Here is a 22,264-nt window from a genome sequence, read left to right on the forward strand (position 1 = left end):
TCAGCAGCAGGTGACGTGAAAAGCCCCTGTGCTCAAACTGGAAGTGTCTGCCAGAAACCGCGGTCCCTAGTTCAAAGGTTCCACTTCTCTTGGACTTCTGGGGCTGAGTTCCACAGCCTCCAGCTGAGCCAGGCAGTGTGTGTTTCCTTGGGCCGTATCTGCCCACTTCTCAATGTCTTAACTACTCAGGTGATAGCTAGGAAAGCCTATGTCGGCTCACCCACAGTGCCGAGATCTGCTGAGTCACCTCCGGGATCAGGGAAAATCCAATCTGGCTTTTTAAAGTGGCTTAGATTTCTCTTCTGAACTGCTGTTTTATAAGCAGAGAAGAGCTAACAGCCTGTGCCAGATTCTTCTATCTCAGTTGCTTCTCTGATCCCAGAGCCCTCCCCAGAGTGCTTGGCGCAGTGTGCTAGCACCCAGCCATCTGTGCTGGCCTCTCTTCTTCCTCCCCTGGGAACTGACCTTTTCTGTTGAAACTCCAGATTTTCTTCAGCTGGTAAGTTGTGCTTCCAGTCCTTGTGGATTCTATCAGTCCAGCACTATTTCTGAGGCTGATTTATCTAATTGGTTGTGAGGGAGTAAGGTCGTTCACAGAATCGTGTGTATCTTCTCCGCCATCTTGGCTCCACCCCCCAGAAGTTATTTTTTTTAACAATTTTTCTTTCTTTTTCCAAACTGTTGATTCTCTTAAGAATATCTCTCATTTCTTTTCTGATTCTTTTCTCCTATCTCTCTTATTTTCCTTTTGAAGTTTTTTTGTGAGCACTTCCAAGAAGCCTCTTTGAGCTTCAGAACAATTCCTATCACTCTTTGAGATTTCTTCTCTGGATATTTTGTTCTCATCAGAGTTGTGGTTTTGGTCTGCCCTGTCACAATGCACCTTTTTATGGTCAAAGTTATTTTTTGTTTCTTGTTCATTTTTCTTTTCTTTTGATATTTCAGAATTTTTTTTTGTTGTTGTTGTTTTTTTTTTGTTTTTTTTTTTTTGTTTTTTACTTTTAAGGTACAGCTCTGCTCCTGGAGTAAAGGTGACACTGTCCCAAGCTTTCTGTGCTGCTCTGTGCCTTGGTTTTGAACACAGGGGCCACTTGCATATTTAGGGAGAAGGTTTTCTTGCTCTGTTCATGAAAAATGCCTGCTTCCTCAGAGTTTGACTGGGATTTAAAAGCTGCCCCACTGATTTGCTCCTCTACTGAGCCCAGGCTGAGGGTCTTAGCTGCTGATTTGCTTTGATTAAGACTCTCTCACTGGCTTCTCAAAGTCTATCTAAGCTAAGCTGAATACCCTTTTCACTCCAATGAGATTGACCTTTTTTGAAGTTTTTTTATTCTATTTTAAGATTGAGTATGGATTCATTCCTTCATATTCTGTTAGAGGCTTAATTTTGTGTAGTTTTCTAGGGAAACTGGGAGCTGCTTTCTGACTTTACTTAGCCCTCTTGGCTCCCCACCAGAAATTCTCCAGAAGTTTTACTAACAGGTGAATTATTTCAATGGCTATTTTACATTCTGGGTTTAGGACATCAGGCAGTTTTCCTTGATGATTTTTCTGAAAGATGATGTCTAGGCTTGGTTTTTTTCATCATGGTTTTCATGTAATCAAATAATTCTTAGATTAAATCTACTGCCTCTATTTTGAAGGTCAGTTGTTCCGATGAGGTCTTTTACATTTTCTTCTATTTTTTTCTTCTCTTTTTTTTTGTTTTGTTTGATTATTAATATTTCATTATATCATTCACTTCCATTTGTTCAATTCTAATTTTTAGTGAATTATTTTCTTCAGTTAGTTTTTTTATCTTCTTTTTTATCTGGTCAATTGAACTTTAAAATGAGTTATTTTGTTCATGTGCTTTTTTTTTTTTTTTTCCATTGCACAAATTCTGTTTTTCAATGAGTCTGGTTTATTTTTCTATTTTATCAAATCTATTTTGTAATGAGTTCTATGTTTTGTTTTGTTTTTCCAATTCACTAAATCTGTTTTTAAGGAATTTTCTTCAGATAATTTCTGTGTTTCCTTTTCTAAACTCTTCTGCAATGTTCTCATTTTTTCTCCATTTTTCTTTTAAATCTCTTTTAAGATCCTTTTAAAATTCTTCCAAGAGAGTCTTGTGAGATACAGGACCCAACTCATATAACCCTTTAGGGCTTCATCCACGACAGTTTGCTTTTACTTTCCTCAGGATTTGAGATTTGTTCTTCTCTGTCTCCATAAATTTATCTATGGTAAGAATTTTTCTCCTTTTTCACTCATTTTAAAGGTTGATTCTGCTCTTAGGGCAAAGAAAATATTATTCCAAGATTTCTCTACAAGGATAGTGCCTTCAACTGTGAGTGCTGGAGTTGACTTCCTTCTGTTGCTGGGTGTTTGTGGTCAAGTCACATGTTAGTCTGGACTTCAGGGATTCAATATTTATGTTTTGTAGTTGTCTTGGATGTCTCACAGCTAGTTGGTTGATGCACTGACTTCTGAGCCAAGACAAAGTAGCCAACACTGATGGATTTTGGCTAACAGCTTCCTGGTAGATTTCCCTTATATGAGGATGCCACATCACCCTGAGTTTCTGCTCTGTGACTATGTTATACCACCTCCCCCTGTGTCCAATTGAAATAGACTATTTCTGAAGTTCTTGCAAAATATTTTCTTTCAAAATTTCTTACACTCCAAATATTTGATGGTTCTGTCACTCCAAAACCTTTTCAAGTCTGATCTAATGTTGATCCGAGGGAAGTCAGGAAGAACTCAGAAAAAGATCTGACTACTCTCTGCCATCTTGGCTTCAATCGACATTATTGTTTATGTTCAAAAGGCCTTAGGTTTCTGAAATTATTTTCCTTATTTCTCCTCATATTTAAACATGTTCCTACTCATTGCATTTGATGGCCTCCTATCATTCTTGGTGTACATGGGACTTGTCTTCTGGATAATCTGATCTAGTGTCCTTGACATTACTGTAATATAGGTCATACAATGCAAAACGATGGTATCAGTGGCTATTATTTCAATTTTTGTTGGTATTGATTTTGATTTTTGTTTTCATCTTTAATCTTATTCTGAATCTCCTCTTCTTTTTGGTAGTCCTGACTTCTTTCTCTGACTCCATGAAACAAGGCAATATGCAAATAGGGTTCCACAATGCAAAGTTACAAAAAAATCAAGGGCATTGATAAAAATACTTTACTTCACAGAAAATCATAATTTTTATGAAGACATGTTGAGGAAGAACATTAAGTGTGATATGACTTCTCACCATAGTGAGTGTGAATCAGCATAATGAGGTGGCTAGAATAATAGTATTTGGAACAGGGAATCCTGAGTTCATACACATTAGCTACCTTTTACATTAAGCAAGTATTTACATCTTTTTTGATCTACCCTTCATATCTTTATTTTAAAAAGAAAATTTTATTTCCACATTATTATAGGGAAATTTTTTTTAATTTTGAGATTAAAATTAACTCACTCTCTTCCTCTTTCCCTGTTCCCCTAATTGAGAAGATAAATAATTTGATATACATGTGCAATCATGTTAAACATTTTCATATTAGTTATGTAGTAAAAGAAAATAGATTAAAAATAAAAATAAAGAAAACAAAGAAACATTATCTTTTGATCTGGATTCAAACTATAATATTTCTTTTTCTAGAGATGGATGTATATTTTTTTTATCTAAAGTCCTTCACAATTTTATTGGATTATTCTATTGCAGAAAACAGCTAAGTTATTTGCTGTTCATCATCACACAAGATTGTTGTTCTGTGTACAAAATTCTTCTGTCTTTTCTTATTTCACTTTACATTACTTCATGTAGGTTCTTTAGGATTTTTACTTATTTTTTTAATTTATTAATTCTTATTTATTAAAACATAAGACTATTCCATCATCACTTGTTCAGTCATTCCTAATTTGATGGGCATCCTTGAAATTTCTAAACCTATAATATGATTATACAAGTTGCTATACATATATTTGATAGACATTTCTTTTCATTTTTGTTTTTTGTCTCTTTCTTATACAGACTTACTAGTGGTATTGCTATTTAAAAGTTATGCATGGTTTTATAGCCTTTGTGGCATAATTCCAAATTGTTCTATCCAATGGTTTAAACAGCATACATCCTGGCTGCCAATAGTGCACCAGTGTCTCAATTTTTCCTGATCTACCCTAACATTCGTTATTTTTTTTTTTAATTCAGTAGTGATTTATAAGATTTCCCCACAATTATAGAGAGCTTTGATTGCTTTGTCTAAAACTGCCTCTTCATATCCTTTGACAATTTATCAATTGATGAATGGCTCTTATTTTAAAAATATGATCCAAATCTCTATATATTTGAAAAATGAGGTCTTTAGCAAAAAACAAAAACAAATACAAAATCCTTACTACAAGTTATTGTTCATATTTATAATTACTGTGTATTTCTCTCCACTTGATTTTCCCTCCTTATTCTACTCTCTCTCTTTTAACCATATCCATCCTCAATAATGTTTTGTTTATGTCTTTTTCCTACCCCAATCCACCTTCCCTTCTATCACCCTACCTTCTCATATATTTTCTCTTCTCCTGTTACAATAAGATTGGTTTCTTTACCTGAGTGTGTTTAATATTCATCCTTTGAGCTAATTCTGTTGAGAATAAGTTTCATATATTCCATCCCCACCACCACTGCTCCCATCTTCTTCTACACTCTAAAGACTCTTTTATGCATCTTTAGTACTTGATATTTTATTTCATTCTTTCCCCTTTCCCACTACTATTTCTCAATCTTTAATTTTATTTTATGTAATCATCACATAATATTCAAATCACTCTCTATCTTTGTATATTTCTTCTAAACGCCCTATTATTGAGAAATATTTTTTCCCTTTTGGAATTTCAGGTATCACTTAGGAATATAAAGAGTTAAAGCTCATTAAAACACTTGAGATTTCTCCTTACTGTTTTCTTTTTAAAAGGGGGTGCCAAAAAGTTGTTAGCATTTTAAAAATTTACTTAGTATTTTTATTTTCCCCCAGAAACAAGTAAAAATAATGTTAAAACCCTGAGTTTCAAATTCTCTCCTTTCCTCTCTTCTCATACTCCTTATTGAGAAGGCAAGAAATTCCATAAAAGGTATACATGGGTAGTCATGCACCAAAAAACAAGCAAACAAAAACAAAAACAAAACAAAACAAAACAAAAAACAAAAAACAGAAAAAAAAAGGGAAGAAAATAAATAAAGAAATATATATATGGATATATGCATATATATATATATATATATATGTTTTGATCTATATTTTCAGATACCATCAATGTTGGGATACATAGCAATTTATATAAATCCTTAAGAGTTGTCTTAGATCAACACTAGGAAGTGAATGTAAATTGTTAGCACTAATATCTGTCTGCCCAGGTTACATGTACCTTCGGAATCTAAAGTTTATTGTGCAACAAGAAAATGATATTCACACACATGTATTGTATCTAGACTATATTGTAACACATGTAAAATGTATGGGATTGCCTGTCATCGGGGGGAGGGAATAGAGGGAGGGGGGGATAATTTGGAAAAATGAATACAAGGGATAATATTATAAAAATATATATATAATAAAAATTATTAAGTAAAAAAAATAAATGTGCATACCCTTTGACCCAGCAGTGCTACTACTGGGCTTATATCCCAAGGAAATACTAAAGAAGGGAAAGGGACCTGTATTGCCAAAATGTTTGTGGCAGCCCTTTTCATAGTGGCTAGAAACTGGAAGATGAATGGATGTCCATCAATTAGAGAATGGTTGGGTAAATTATGGTATATGAATGTTATGGAATATTATTGTTCTGTAAGAAATGACCAACAGGATAAATACAGAGAGGCTTGGAGAGACTTACATCAACTGATGCTAAGTGAAACGAGCAGAACCAGAAGATCATTATACACTTCAACAATGATACTGTATGAGGATGTATTCTGATGGAAGTGGATATCTTCAACATAGAGAAGAGCTAATCCAATTCCAGTTGATTAATGATGGACAGAATCAGCTACATCCAGAAAAGGAACACTGGGAAATGAGTGTAAACTGTTATTTTTACCTTCTGAATCCAATTCTTCCTGTGCAACAAGAAATTTGGTTCTACACACATATATTGTATCTAGAATATATTGTAATATATTTAACATGTATAAGACTGCTTGCCATCTGGGGGAGGGGGTTGGGGGAGGAAGGGAAAAAATCTGAACAGAAGTAAGTGCAAGGGATAATGTTATAAAAAATTACCCATGCATATGTACTGTCAAAAAAAGTTATAATTATAATATAAAATAAAAATTAAATTAAAAAAAAAGAGTTGTCTTAGATCATTGATCATTAGTTGCACACAATACAGTTAGTTTCACATTAGCTCATGCAAGTCTTTCAGGTTTGTTTGGGTTTTTTGTAATTTTTTTTGTTTGTTGTTTGTAAATTTTTTTTCTGAGAGCATCCTGTTCATCATTTCTTTTTGCACAATAATCACATGTAACTATTTGTTTATCCATTCCCCAAATTATGGGCATGCCCTCAATTTCTAATTCTTTGCCTCTTTGTTACTAAATTCACTTTTTCATTTTTTAATATTAGATTTTTGTGCCTCTTCTTTAATGTAGCTTATTCTGATGTTTAAATGAGTTCTTCTCTTTGATGTTTTTTTTTATGTTTCCTCATTTGTCCAATTCTACTTTTAAGCCATTCTTCTTCTCATGGAATATGTGTATCTATTTTGCCATTTTTTCTTTATTTTTAGATATTGTTTTCTTCTGAATTTTTGTGAATACTTTAGTAATTTACAGACACTACCCCCAACATTTCTCTTCCCATTTTTCCTCTACTTCTTTTACTTGATTTTTAAAAAATCCTTTTAGAGCAGTTCCATGGTCTGAAACAAAATCATATATTTTAGGTTCTTTGGATATCAGGATTTAAATTTGTCACCTTCTTTTTCTATAATAAGAGATTTTTATTTTTCAAAATACATAGGTTGTTTTCAACCTCTCTCTCCAATATCTCCTTCCCCTGTACAGCAAATAATTCAATATATGTTAAGTGTGCAATTATTTTAAACATATTTCCATATTTATCATGTTGTACAAAAAGTTATGTCAAAAGAAAAAAGATAATAAAAAACAAAGCAAGCAAAATACAACAAAAAAGATGAAAATACTATGTTGTTCTCCACAGTTAGCCCCCATTGTCTTCTCCCTGGATGCACAAGGCTATTAAAATTGCCTTAAAACACCTCATTGTTGGAAAGAATCAAATCCATTATAGTGCATCATCACAAAATTTTGTTGTTATTGTGTACCATAGTCTCTTGGATTTACTTACTTTAATTAGCATCAATTCATCCAAGTCTCTCCAGGCCTTTCTGAAATCAGCTTACTGATCATTTCTTATAGAAAGATAATCCATCAAATTTATATATGATAACTTATTCAACCATTCCCCAACTAATGCGCATCCACTCAATTTCCAGTTCTTTGCCACATTTTTCTCCTTTTTTTTATTATTTCTTTGGGATAGAGACTCAGTAGAGATAATGCTGGATCAAAGGGTATTTAGAGTTTGAAGGCCTTTTGAGTATAGTTTCAGAGTGCTCTCCAGAATGGTTGGATAAATTCATAGTTTAGCTGACAATGTATCAGTGTCTCAGTTTTCCCACATCCCCTCCAACATTTATCATTATCTTCTCCTGTCCTCTTAGCCAATCTTACAAGTGTGAAGTGGTACCTCAGAATTGTCTTAATTTACATTTTTCTAATCAATATTTATTTAAATTTTTTTCATATGATTAGAAATGGCTTTAATTTCTTCATCTGAAAATTATCTGTTCATAACTTTTGACCATTTATCAGTTAAGGAACATATTTTATTATTAAAAAATTTGAGTCAATTCTCTATGTATATTAGAAATGAGATCTTTATCAGAATCCTTAGATGTAAATTTTCCCCAGTTTTCTTCTTCCCTTCATATCTTAATTACATTGGTTTTGTTTGTACAAAATTATCAATTAGCTTAAGTAAAATTATCCATTTTGCATTTTGTAATATCCTCTAGTTCTTCTTTGTCCATAAAATCCTTTATTTTTCACATATCTGAGAAGTAGGCTTTCTTTATTTTCCTAATTTGCTTATAGTATCACTCTTCATGTCTAAATAAATCATAACCCCATTTTGACCATATGTTGGTATATAGTGTTAGGTGGTGGCTACTGCCTAGTTACTGCCATATTATTTTCCAATTTTCCAGCAATTTTGATCAAAAAGTGAGTTCTTATCCCAGAAACTAGTCTTTGGAATTATCAAACGTTAGATTACTATAGTCATTGTAAACCATTCTTGTGAACCCAATGTATACCCCTGATCCATTACACTATTTCTTAGTTAGTACCACATGGTCTTGATGACTACTGCTTTCTAATGTAGATTTAGGTCTGGTACCAACTTTGTTGCCTTCTAAGGATACATATTTATTTTACCTATAATCTATAGTAACTTTTGTATTCAGGAACTTTTTCTGTTTTCTCCTAATTTTTCTAGCCTACTTTTTGACCTCTCATTCTCTGCTAAAGTGTGACTGTGGTTTCAGAGGGCAGGATGCACTATGTCTCACAATTCAGGGGTTTTGTGGAGTTATTTTCAGAACTTGTTCTAGTGGTCTAGAGCATATCATTTCTTGCAATACATTTTGTTTTAAGGAGAGCCATTTTTATAGCTCTTTTAGTCTTATATAACTCATTTGGTCTATGATCTCATCTGTAAATGACATACACACACAACTACACATGTATGCATGGGAGCACAATTAAAGCTGAGCTTGGGTTGACATAGACAGCAGGGACTATAAAGACAAAAATTGTGAAACATTATTTGAAGGTTTTTGCTAGGATTTGGAAGGAGGAGAAAGAGGGAAGTGGTGAATCTAAAACAAGAATCTTCTTTGATTTTCCTCTGAAGTCCTTTGTGTCTGTATCTGAGCAAATATTCGAACCTCTCTTCTCCAACCATGGAGCCTTCACCCTTCAGCCCTTGCCTAATTTTACCAGTTCACATATCCCTTTTTAATAGGAGTCAAATCCACCTCTGATCACAGACTATATAACAAGGAGGAGAAAATAGGATAGAGGATACACATACAAAAAAATCAATTTCCCCTTCTCATCTATCTTATCCAACTCCATTTGCCCTTTTGTATTAGCTCTCACTTCAAAGTTTACTTCAAGATTTAAGTTATACTCAAAATTCTGATCTCTCACTAGCTGAAGAAGTGTTAAGACAAAAAATTGGAAATGTTTCCCAAAATTGACATTTACAAGAAAGACTATGATGTGATGCATAAATAATCCCTCCCTCACTTTACTTTCTAGGGTCAGCCTTACATAATATGTTATGGCCTGATTTAATTCTTCTTTCATTAGAATGTAAGCTCCTTTAATTATTTTCATTGCCTTTAATTTTTCAATCAATAAGTATTTTATATGTGCACATACATTTGTGTATAAATTTACATGTGCTTGTTGTAGTATGCATACATTATGTTATTCATGACATGTGTGAACATGTATATATGAACATGTGTGTATGTGAGTTTATGTGTATGTATGCATGCATGTATATATGCATGTGTATAGGGACAGACAATGAGGATAAAATGCCCCTGGGTTCATTTTATCCCCATTCCACTAGCAGGGCATGTTCCCACTCATCTTTTATCAGCATTCTAGAGATACCCTTGAAAAGTGGCTGATATATTTATCTAGTAATTTTTCATAAGCCTCTATCTACTGTATTTCTCCCAATATCTTTATCAGCTAATATTTGTTTGAAATATTCTAAACAGTGATTAATGCACCACATTGATTTATTTTTATGATTAATAAATTAATTTAAATGATTCTTTAGAAATAGAATTGAGTGAGGAAATGTATCAAGACATGAAATAAAAAAGATACCCCATCTCCAAACACTAGATCATTGTTCCTTCTATACCTTGATCCCTGAAGAGAATGAATTTTATCTTAAATCATTTTTCACATCAGCTTTACTTCTACATGCAGCAATCCCAGAGGACAATTTATTCCTTTGTTGCAGCAGTTTTATCTGCTGCTGTCCTAGTTCCCACAGATTGTATTTCATGGATGTGTTGGCTCATCAGGCTTAGCTCTTAGGATAAAGAATATTCTCGAATTTAGTTGTTGGATTTTTGGTCACTCATCTGATATTTCATAGATTACAAGTTATTTTCACCTTTGATACTCTTTCTTCTTCACTCAAAATTAATCAGGAAGATCTAAGTACATCAATATATTATGTTAGAGCTTTAACATGAACTCACAGTTCCAGCTTAGCAGTGAACAGAAGACTAATCATCACTAAAAAATTAACAGAAAGAAAAAAAAATCACACAGCACCTTATTTGAGACAATGGATGCAACCATAGCCCTGGAATCAGGAGGCTCTGAGTTCAAATGTATCCTCAGACACTTAGTAGCACTGTCATTCTGGACAAATAATTTAATATTACTTGCCTCACTTTCATATATATATATATATATATATATATATATATATATATATATATATATATATATATGTATATTTGTATAGATTAGATCCATGAATCCTTTTGTGACACAAAAGAAAGACATGAGCCTGAGATTTGTTTGTTTTCTTTTGTTTAAGGAAGGTATTTTTACTTTGTTTTAATATCTACCTCTTCTGCATGAAAAACAAACAAACAAAAAAAAAAAACCCAGATGAACAAAAAGTTATATGGTCTTTTTTGTACAATGTACATATTCATATTTTACCTTTGATTTGTTAAATAAGAAAATATTTTGCATTGGAGGACTCTTAAAAGATATCTGAAAGTCAATGACTGAAAGTGAAACTGATATAATATTCTATTGAGCTTTTACCAAAAGACTTTAATCTTTTCATGTATCTGACATCTAATTTACTTTCTATGACATTCTCACCTGGCAGGCCTTTATTTTGGCTTCTTGCCTTTTGCAAATTACAGCTATTCAGCAACTACATTTGACAATTTAATCAAAAAGTTATTCACAAGTGGCTTTAGTCACTTGCTTTTCTAATGCTACCCCAAAACCACCTATCTTCTGCATTCTTCAATGTTAATTAATTTATGCATTATATACCCACCTATCCATCTCTCTATCCAGCTATCCATTCATATATCTATCTATTCAACAATTAACAATTGATCGTTTTTGGTGTGCATAGAACTGTGTTGTCCATGAGAGATATCATTCAATTATTGACATATTTTCTGTACGCCAGAATTTCATAGTTTTGTTATAATCTTATGAAAATTTAAACAATACAAGAATATTCATGAGATGACCTAGTAATGGAATCAAATGTTGATGGTACATTATAATGGCCCTCAAGGGAGAGAATGAATACTAGATCTGTCTTCAGAGAGATAAACTTAGATTAGGTATTATTATTTATGCTTCATAAATGAAGCAATAGATGCCTCAAAAAACTATATAGGATTTATTTCCAAATATAGCATGTCATATATATTGGTTTAGAGTATGCAGGATGTTAAAACTTATTTATTTTGAGAAGCCATCTTAGGCTGAGTTTTGAATGGTATATAGAAATATGTGCAATAAAAGAAAGTATTAATTTTATCAATTATTCTATTTCCTTTTTGTTATTCACTCAGGGCATGTAAAGTATTTATTATAAGTTGTATATTTTGTTATGCATATGTTATATCAAAGATCATAAAATCAGGCCCCTGTCACCTGAGCAATTAACTTAACCTCTCTGTACCTCAGTTTCCTCATTTGAAAAATGAGAGCCAGAATCAATGGCCTCTAAGATTCCTTTCATTTATAATTCTATGACCTTACATTATGAATTCTCATTTAAATTGTTACAAAACCTTTTAACTGTTTTCCCACTTTGAAGCCTCTGCATAATCCAATGCATTGTCCTTACTTAACTATCAAAGTGATTTTCCCCAAAAAAGATAGGTGTGACCATGTTCAAGAAATTTGATTCTCTTGCTATCATCAAAGTTCAAATTCTTCTGCTTGTAATTTAACTTCATATATCAGTCTCAGCATAGCTTTCCAAATTTATTGCACATTACTCCCATACATGTATTCTCTTGTCTTGCCAAAATGGGCCTATTTGCTTTTCCTCACATACAGCATTTCAAGCTCCTACTTTGTGGTTTTGCACAAGCTGTCTCTAGATTTTGGAATTCAACTGCTAAAGTATCCTTCATAGGTTCTTGAAGTTCAATTTAAATATTATCGCTACATGAGACTATCACAGGCTTAGCCTTAACTACTAGTCTTCCTAAACTCTGTATTTACTGTGTGCATTCTACACACACTGCACACACATATATACAATCACACATACAAACACACATTTACATACATACAATATACAGTATTAAACTCATGTAACATGGGCAGTTAGGTGGCACAAAACAGAGTACTGTGTCTCGTATCAAGAAAACTCATTTTCCTGAGTTAGGACCTTGCCTCAGACACTTATTAGCTGTATAATCCTGAGAAATATGGTCAACCCCCTGTTTTTCTCGGTTTCCTCACCTGTAAAATAAGCTAGACAAGGAAATGATTAACCATTCTAGTATTTGTTAAGAAAACCCCAAGTGGGGTCACAAAGAGTTAGAAACAACTGAAAAACAATGGAACTGAACACATATACAATGGGTGTATTTGTATATGTTTTGAGATGTATATTTTATTTTATACACAAGATTATATATTACCCTGCTTTCATTTTTAGCAGATGAAGAGGCTAAGACTCAGAAAGATGCAACAATTTGAACAAGGTCACAAGTCATAAGTAGCAAATGCACCTTAATCTCATGACTCCAAATCCTAGCTCCTTTTATCATACAACCTTGGCAATTATTAGTCATTAGTTAGTTAAGAAGTTATTAATGTATTTCATTATCATTTATATCATAAAAGTATCCATATGATGATTATATTTGGGGCATAATTTCCATTTCAGAAAATATAATTTAATGAAATTCAATGTTAGTGCAGATTAGTATGTCAAAAATTAAAAATTAATGTGAATAGCCTCAGTTCAGTCATACTTCTTGAAACATAAGTATGTCCAATAGAAATGCTTTTAAAAACAGATATTGTTATATAAGAACAATTTAATTTCATGCTTCACTTTTCTCTTTTTAAAACCAAATACTTATTCCTTCTTTGAAGATATTGAAATTGTCATTCTCCCAAATTATATTTAAATATTACACATTTGTTACCTTAATCTTTAAAATATTTTTATTCACTGTAAGAATTTTTAAAAGTATACTTGAGATGTACAATTCATTCATCTTTAAAGTCTGAGCTTCATTAAGGACAATTGAAAATCTATTGTAATCAAAGAATTGTCATATGAGAAAATTATTGAGGGAAGAACACTTGGAATTCATAGAGGTGGATTCAGATTGCAGTTCTGCACTTGTTAGCTTGAGCCAAATGTATAGCATCATATTCACAATTACTCCTGACCCCTGCATTGTATTGGGTGATCTTGGATTTTAATTCTTGGTATTCAGTGTTTTCTTATGAAATGCACCATAAAATAATTGTGGTAGTTGTAAGCTAATAGAGTTTAATTTGAGAAAGGAATTTTCTTTTCTAAGAATATAACCTTTTTTCTGGTACATATTGTCTCCATATTAAGTGGTTTTATACCATCTGTAATGAGTATTTCTAGCAGAAATGCATTTAAACATCATTTGTACTTAGATAAAAATGTCCTTTTATGAAGTTTAGTAAATAAAATTTAGGGTTTTCCACAAATTTTATTGGATTTTTATTTTCAATGAGGACAAGCATGCAAAGAGCTGAATAGTGGGCATCTTTCTGTGTTGTAAACTTTAAAGGTCATTTACATTTTATTGACAAATAAGTCTTTTCCTTCCAAGACTAATAACAAGTGTTCCTCCTTTTAATGTTTTCTGAAATTATAGCTTGCACACAAACATTATTTTTTCTTATATTGCATTTTAGGAAATTTATTTTCGAAGGCTGCTTGGTAATTAAATGAATCATTTTGACTATTTGGAGTCCCTTCTTGAACTGAAAAAATAAATATGTATATATTTTGAAAGTTAGACCTTGCATATTTTATAAAGGCTTTATAGATTTTTTTTACTTATAGGTTCCTTTCAAGATCATTTAGTTCAAGATTCTCATTTTAATGATTAGTAGAGTAAGACCCTTTATATATGAATTGCTTGACATTTGTCTAATACAGTATATGACAATCACTCCATTAACATACATACAATTGCTATTACTTAAAATAACAAAAAACATATATTAACATCTTAAGGAAAATCTACATAAGTAACAGTACCATTCATGGCAAATGTCAATATCTGCTCATTAACAATTTCTACCAAAAACCTGTATTAATTCATCCTTTTATAGTCATGCCTCAGATAGGATTCTCTTAATTATCATGGACAAATATGGAGTTGACAACTAAGCTGGGTTGTATGTTTACTGTCTCTAGTACAGAGTTAAGAACTAAGAAATTATCAAATTAGGCCTTAAAGCCATCAAAATAAAAATTAAATATTATTTTGTGGAAAGTATGAAAAAAAAAAACCAAGCAACTATACTTTTAATAAGCAAGGTTAGTGAAGAGATAATCAGGAAATCAGTAACTGGGTTGAAGAATTGCTTCTGACAAAGACTAGATATTTGTCCCTGGCTAAGTCAGATCACCTGACAGTGTCCCAGGCTACTCTCCTAGACTTTAAGATGCAGAGATGTTATCACTCTATTTTAGTGGCAGAAATTTTCCCCTTAAGGAATTCTTCCACCAGAACAAACTGGAGATCTGCACAAAAATAGATTTCAAACATAGTTGAGATTCTAAGGATTTTCTTCAAGAATTTTGTTTTATACTTATTTTATAATATTTCCAACAAGGTTAGTTATGACAGTAACAATTCATAATTTCATGTATTTACAAAGTGTCCTCTTTACATAAACTTGAAAAGCATGTCATACATATTTTGTTATTTTCACTTAACAATTAAGGAAACTGTTATTCAAGCTGATTAAGCAACTTGCCCAGGATCTCTCAACTAGGAAATGTCTAAGTTGTGAATCAAATCAAAGACTCTGACTAAGATTAATGTTCTTAAAGTACACTTCATTACTTGTTGATTTCCAAGTCTCCATCGGGTTAGATGTGTTAGAAAGGACAATAATATAGTAAGCAAGGATACTGACAATAAGGAAAAAGACTAATGTAATCAGATTCAGAAGATTTATAGTCTAGTTTTGAGTATGCCATTATTGATTTGGGTGACCATTTTGTATAAATCTTGCTAATTCATATATAAATAAATATTTGCATTTATATGCATTCATATACATTTATAAAACTAGATTGATAAAATAAATAATATAAAAATACATATGCATATATGTGTATATGTACATATATGCAAGCATGTACATGAATATCTCAATTATTTTTAAATCATCCAGAAAATTTGCTTTAATCAATATATTTTAAGATAACATAATATAACCAATATACTCTGTTGAAGAATGAAATTAGTACATATTAAAATTTAGAAAGAATATCATCAATAATTTTTAAAATTGATCTGAAGAGGAAATGAAATTTATTTGTAGATTAAATAAATTCCTTCCCAACGAATTTAAGTATATGTGTGACTAGGTTTATTGAAAAAAATGTGTGTTATCTCTTTATCTATCTATCCATCTATCTATCTATCTATCTATCTATCTATCTATATCTATCTATCTATTCAAATCCAAATATTTCCTCAAATATTTTCGAGGTGTGGAATGAACAAACCCACAATATACTTTCTGAATTCTTTGGCAGATCAACATATAAACAACACAACTCATCACTATTTTTTATCAGCTTTAACTTGTTTTATCATTGATTTTAATATGTTAAGGATTATTTTTTTTGTTTTTTATTCACTTATTTAAAAATATTGTTAGACTTCTTGGGGAAAATAGCTGAATGGAAGTTTGTGAGTAAACATGATGCTTTTTTGTATATGGTTGTTTGTGTATGGTTTGCCTCATTAGACTGTGATCTCCTTAAGAATAAGGGCTTTCTCTTTCTTTTCTTCATATGCTTAATAGTGCAGTGGTGACACATAAAGTACTAAATAAATGTTTTATTTTCCACTTTTGTTCCTTATGACAGCCCTTCAAATACTGAAAGTTATCATTTCTTGTCGAAGTCTTCTGTTCTTTATGCCGAATGTTGACAGTCCATTTAATCCATTCTCATGGTATATGGTCTTGAGTCTCTAACCATCGTTGTTGACACCTTATAATATTCACCATTTTATGAATGTTATTCCTGAATTGTGGTGTGTAATACTCTGTTGTCTCCAGAAACTGCTGATCACTCTCTGGGAGGAGAACTGTTGTTTCAACTGTCGCCAACTCTGACCTCTTCTTCCTCCAGAGAGCTGCCTCATGTCTGGCCCAGGCAAGACTCTCAATCTCTTGAGTGCCACCTTCTTTTATTCTCCCAGAGAATGGGCGTGGGATAACGCAAGGGCTTCTGGGAAAAAAAAAACTTCAAGAGCAAGTGAGAAAGCATCCAGGCACGATTTATATCTTGCATATCCACTCACATAGTGGACTTCCAGGTCCTATTTTTGATGGAAAATCAAAGGCAGATAGCCTACTAACCATGTTAGCCAGTACTCCTTTATTTCAGGAAGCACAAAAATCTCATTCTAAATATCATCAGGCTGCTTGAGCTTTACGTTTACAATTTGGAATAACAAGAGAGGAAGCTAGGAGCATAGTAAAAAACTGTACAGCTTGTCTTCCTTTCCACGCTCCTACACTCCCTCCAGGGAAGAACCCTAGTGCTTTGAGACCCAATGAAATCTGGCAAATGGATGTGACCCACTATAAATCTTTTGGTCGTCTGTCATTCATCAACATGGTAGTAGATACCTTTTCAGGATTCACTTTTGCAGTGCCAACAGCAAAAGAGACAGCCTGAGTGGTCACTGAATTCCTTATCCAAGTATTTGCAATTATGGGTGTGTTAGGATTTTTATAAGGTGCTAAGTCAGTTATCTAATTTAGCATTGTACTTAACAATTCTCTAGTTCAGAGTTCACACCTTTCACACCTTTAAAAGAGCATATAAAAGGACAAGCCCACTGGAAGCTCAAGAAGATTCAGAATCAGGATTCAGACAAGGAGATTCACAACTCAGGCAGATCAAAGGAAAACAGAGAAGTGGTGGCAGGCTGTCCTGTGGAGAACACTAAAACCAAGATCCAGAAGGCCTCCAGAAAAACTAGCAGAGCCCCAAGTGAGGAATTCCCACTTCCACCTTTGTGCTGGTTGGAGATATTCTGACAAGAGCTCTCGGGAACAAAGGAGAAAGATAAGCCTCTAAGAAAGCTAACCAGCCAAGGAAAAGATTCAGGATTTTGAAGGGCACAATAAAGGATCTGGACTTTAACTCCTGGCTGCATTTGAGGTGATTATTGAAACTGAACTGAAGCCAAGGCTGACTCCAGAAGCTCCCTAAGAAATCTGCACCCAGAGAATAATTATAATTTAAAATAGAGAACATTGCAAGGTCCAGAAGTCTCCAGCAATGCTATTGATTCAGAGGTCCCACCTGGCTGACACTGGGGCTGGGGCTGGGGTCAAGGTCAGAGTTGAAACTGGGAACTCCACAGACCCTCTCCACTGACTGGTGTCTACAGGCTGAAAGGTCAGGAAGCCACTAGCACTGCCACTGATTTGGAAGATAGGCTAGGTCCAGGCCGGAGCTAGGATAATGCTGGCATGGCCTGCATAGAACTACACCCTAGACTCTCACTCTCATCACAGACTTTTCCTGCTGAACTTCTAAGTTGCTTTCAGCTGAAAAATGCTTAACTCTGTCTTTTTTGGGTATTATGTTGCTTGAAAAAAATTTAGTCATTATTTAAGGGAATTTGAAGCTATTTGGAGGTGAGATCCTGCCTTTACTCCACCATCTTGCCTCTGCCTTTTTGGTTGTATCTTAAAAATATATCTTGCATTTATCTCTTCTTCAACCAACCAATTTAAGTCAAGAAAGCATCTCTTCTCACATGTATAATTATTGTATTACAAATTCCTAATGACCTTCATCCAGGTTATCTACTACCTTTTTTCCTTCTCCAAGCCATCCTTGACATAGTTACCAAAGAGATATGCCTAAAAAAGAGATTTGAACAGGTTGAACCCCTACTCCAGAGCTTCATTTCCTCCCTAGTAACTCTATAATTAAAACCTCTGTCAGTTAGTTAAAAGTCTTAATAACCTGTTACAAACCCATTTTTAAAATTAGTGTATGTTATGGCCAGGCCCCAACATATGTGCATGCGCGCGCACATACACACACACACACACACACACAAACACACACACAAACACACAAACACACACATTCTGTAACCTATTTTGCTGATTCCTCTAAGGAGAATTCTATTCCTCATCTCATTACCATGCTATAAACTATCACCTGTGTTTTGTACTATTTGCTTTCTCACTGTTATCACTCAGTTATCTCATCATGCTTTATATAAAATTGTTGTTCAGTCATTCATTTATCTTATTGGACAAGGGATTTTCTTAGTAAAATACTAGGATTGTTTGTCATGTTGTTCTCCAGTGGATTGAACTAAAAAGAGGTTAACACTTCAGGATCACATAGCTAGGAAGTATTTAAGGCTGAATTTGAACTCAGGCCTTCCTGACTCCAGGTGCTCTATTATCTGAGGCACCAAATTGCCTCTTAAATCAAGTACTACCTTCTATAAAATGCCTTTTTTTCCCATTTGCTAAAATTGTTCTTCTTTCCCTAATATTATTTTGTATTTATTCTGTATGCTTTAAATTTACTTATATGACTCCATGCCCCGCATTCCTAAGATGGTCATAGAAACCAATAAAAACATGAATTCTGTTTTATTTTTAATTATCCCCAAAACCTGGCACATTGTTTACCACATAATAAGAATGTGATGAATTTGTTGAATTTAATTTAATTTAATTGAACAAGATTAACTTGATGACCTATAAGATCCTTTCCATGTCTAAATTTATGCTTCAATAGATCATTATTATTTTCTCCCAACATTTACAATATTCAAGGTAATATTCATCTATAGAAGGCAATATTGCAAATGTTTCAAATGAATACTCAAACCAATGTATTGTTATATTTATAAACATTATATAATCTAAATTTATGCCCTTTATGGCAATTCTAGGCTAATGAGAAAATAGCTGTTAGTGAGAAAAACCTTAAATTTTACAGATCATTTTATAGCTCTTCTATTTGAGACCCACAACCACTTTAAGTGATTTTAAGTGGTTATAAAAGGTACTTTAAGTAATATCATCTGCATTTTCAAGATGACAAAATGGACATACAGGGAGGTTAAATCACTTTTACAGAATTACTCAGACAATATCAAAAACAAATTTTGAGCCCAGTTTTCTAAAATACTGGTTTAGCATTCTAAATATCACCCATCCAACACCATAAATATTATAACTTTTCAAAGCAATGCCTTGGTCATGTGTTTATAGCATCTTGTTTTCTTATAGTCACATTATGTAAAAAATTAGAAACAGATATGAAATGAATACTTATTTCCATACAATAAAGTAAAATATAAAATATCATGGCAATTTTTAATACAAGCAAATAAGTTACATGAGTAAAACAAATTTCCTAACAGAATCAGAAATAATTTTTAGATGAACTTGAAATTGTGAAATTGACTTTGTCAAGTTAAATAATTAAATGCTGTGCAGTACATTTGACCAATGCTGCTTAATTTCGAAACTCTGCGTGTGTGTATAAATGCATACACATACACATATATATGTGTATGTGTATTATATATAATTGTAAGACATATAGAATACAAAGTTAATTGGTTGTTGCTGATTTTGCATACATATTTCAATGTTATCTAATGAATACTAATATTAATAATATCTAAAAATTTAATTATCTTCTTTTTTATTTCTAACTATGTATTAACACCTCCATAGAATAGAGATGTCATTATTACTCATATATAAAAGTTCATAAAATATCTTGTAATATCACTCCACAATATTGGTTTTGTTCTATCTAAACAAATTCCATATATCATTCAGCAATTCTTTAAAACCATTGAACAAACTTTACTTCAGTTTGAATCACTCAACTTATATCTCTTTGGATTTCTGTCCTTATAGATTGTAATCCCTCATTGGTCAGAGAGAACAGAAATATTAATCTTTGTTTTCCCTTTAATGATAAGCACAACATATAAAATCATTCAATGAAATTATTGAATGAATGAAATGATTTCCTTTTATTTCTCAATAGAATTTTTGAAAGAAAATGTAATTTCCTTTAAATTCTTTGATTTACCCTGTCATGCTTAGGATAGTGGAATATGCTGGGACATTTTCAGCACTCTTAAGAATTATTATTTCTTTTATAATGTATTGATGTTTATTGGACTTGATTGGATGGAAACTACTCTATCCTGTTATTACTTCCTAATTCTTGGAGATTGAAATCTCTTTAGAAATAGTGTGATTCTCCACTGAAATCATTCAGTACCATTATTAGAAACAGATAATCCAATAGTATCTCAGTATGTATGTCACATTTTTCCCTAGTCCTCATCTCAGTTGAGTATATTAGATAGTTTAATAAATGTTTATTAAAATGTAAAAATATAACCAACATATATATTTTAATAATACTAATCTTTTACTTTTTTTCTTTTTATTCCATTTTCAGAAATTGAAAAGTTTCAGGGTTCTGATGGGAAAAAAGAAGATGAAGAAAAGAAATATCTTGATGTCATCAGCAACAAAAATATTAAACTATCAGAACGTGTACTAATTCCTGTCAAACAGTATCCAAAGGTAATCTAACTAAATTTTAATCGATTTGCTTAAAGAAACATTTGATGATAAGATGGTATTTCACTTACACTATATATTAGAAAAGAAATATTTATGTATAAAAATCTTTTTTAATACAAAAAGAAAAGAAAAAGTGGAAATGTTATTTTTGTGGGAAGTAGAAAGTAGGACATTTACAATTCAGTATTAAGGAACTCATGCTATATGATATGGGAAAACATAGATACCTGAGAACCAATGCTTAAAATTAATAACCTTTCTTTTTATCAATTTGTATAAACTTTTATTTAATTTCTTATGTCTTAGACTGCCTTAAAATGAATATGCATGTGGAATTAAGGTGCATAATTCATATTAGAAAAAGAATAAAGATGATCATGCCTAATGGAAATATCAATATAATATTCATAGGGTCATATAAAATAATAGAATATTTTTTGGTTGGCAGGTTTAATTTTCCATCAACAATTCTGACAACATTTTCTGGATGATGGCAGACTTCTCAATGTAATTTTTTGTAAATTTTTTTGTTGTAAAAAATGTTGTCATGTATCATTTGCTTCACTATGAGCCTTGATTTTGCCTTTCCCATTTCACTGTGTGACTTTATCAGGAGTAGGAAAAAAGCCTAGGGAATGAAAAGAAAAGTTTGTAATAAAGATAATTCAATGATTTGAATCAATATTATTGTCTCAATTTTTTCACATCCCCTTCAATATGTATAATTGTATTTTACTGTCATCTTAGTCAATCTGAGAGTTGTGAAGTGGTACTTTAGAGTTCTTTTAATTTATATTTCTCAAATCAATAGTGAATTAAAATATTTTTCATATGACTATAGTTGACTTTAGTTTTGTCATTTGAAAATTGTTTATATCATTTGACCATTTATCAATTGGGAAATGACTTATTTTCTTATAAATTTTACACAGTTCTTTATATATTTTAGCAATGAGACATTTATCAGAAACACTGGCAGTAAAAATTCCCCCCCAGTTTTGTCCTTCCCTTTTAATCTTTCTGATGATTTTGTTTGTGCATAAAAAAGTTTTAAATTAATACAATCAAAGTTGTCTATTTTGTTTTTCATAATGTTCTCTTTGAGCTTTGATCTCTAATTTCTCCCTTCTCCAAAGATCTGATAGGTAAATTATTTCTTGCTCTTCTAATTTGTTTATGGAATCATCTTTTATCCCCAAATCACGTACCCATTTTAATCTTACTTTGGTATGGAGTGTGAGGTATAGGTCTATG

At 32.2% G+C, this 22,264-nt stretch overlaps 1 protein-coding gene across 4 annotated transcripts in view; it reads left to right on the forward strand.

Moving 5' to 3' along the window:
* KHDRBS2 (KH RNA binding domain containing, signal transduction associated 2) overlaps positions 1-22,264 on the forward strand; it is a 977,363-nt gene that overhangs the window by 171,274 nt on the left and 783,825 nt on the right. For all 4 annotated transcript variants that reach the window (XR_012489268.1, XR_012489266.1, XR_012489267.1 and 1 more), the window contains exon 3: positions 20,883-21,010. Coding sequence is in view for 1 of the 4 variants with exons in the window: in XM_074310599.1 (XP_074166700.1) it covers positions 20,883-21,010 (128 nt within the window). In the remaining 3 variants the exon portion in view is untranslated. The remainder of the gene's footprint in view (positions 1-20,882; positions 21,011-22,264) is intronic.

The sequence above is a fragment of the Sminthopsis crassicaudata genome, chromosome 4, assembly GCF_048593235.1.
Source record: "Sminthopsis crassicaudata isolate SCR6 chromosome 4, ASM4859323v1, whole genome shotgun sequence".
NCBI lineage: Eukaryota > Metazoa > Chordata > Mammalia > Dasyuromorphia > Dasyuridae > Sminthopsis > Sminthopsis crassicaudata.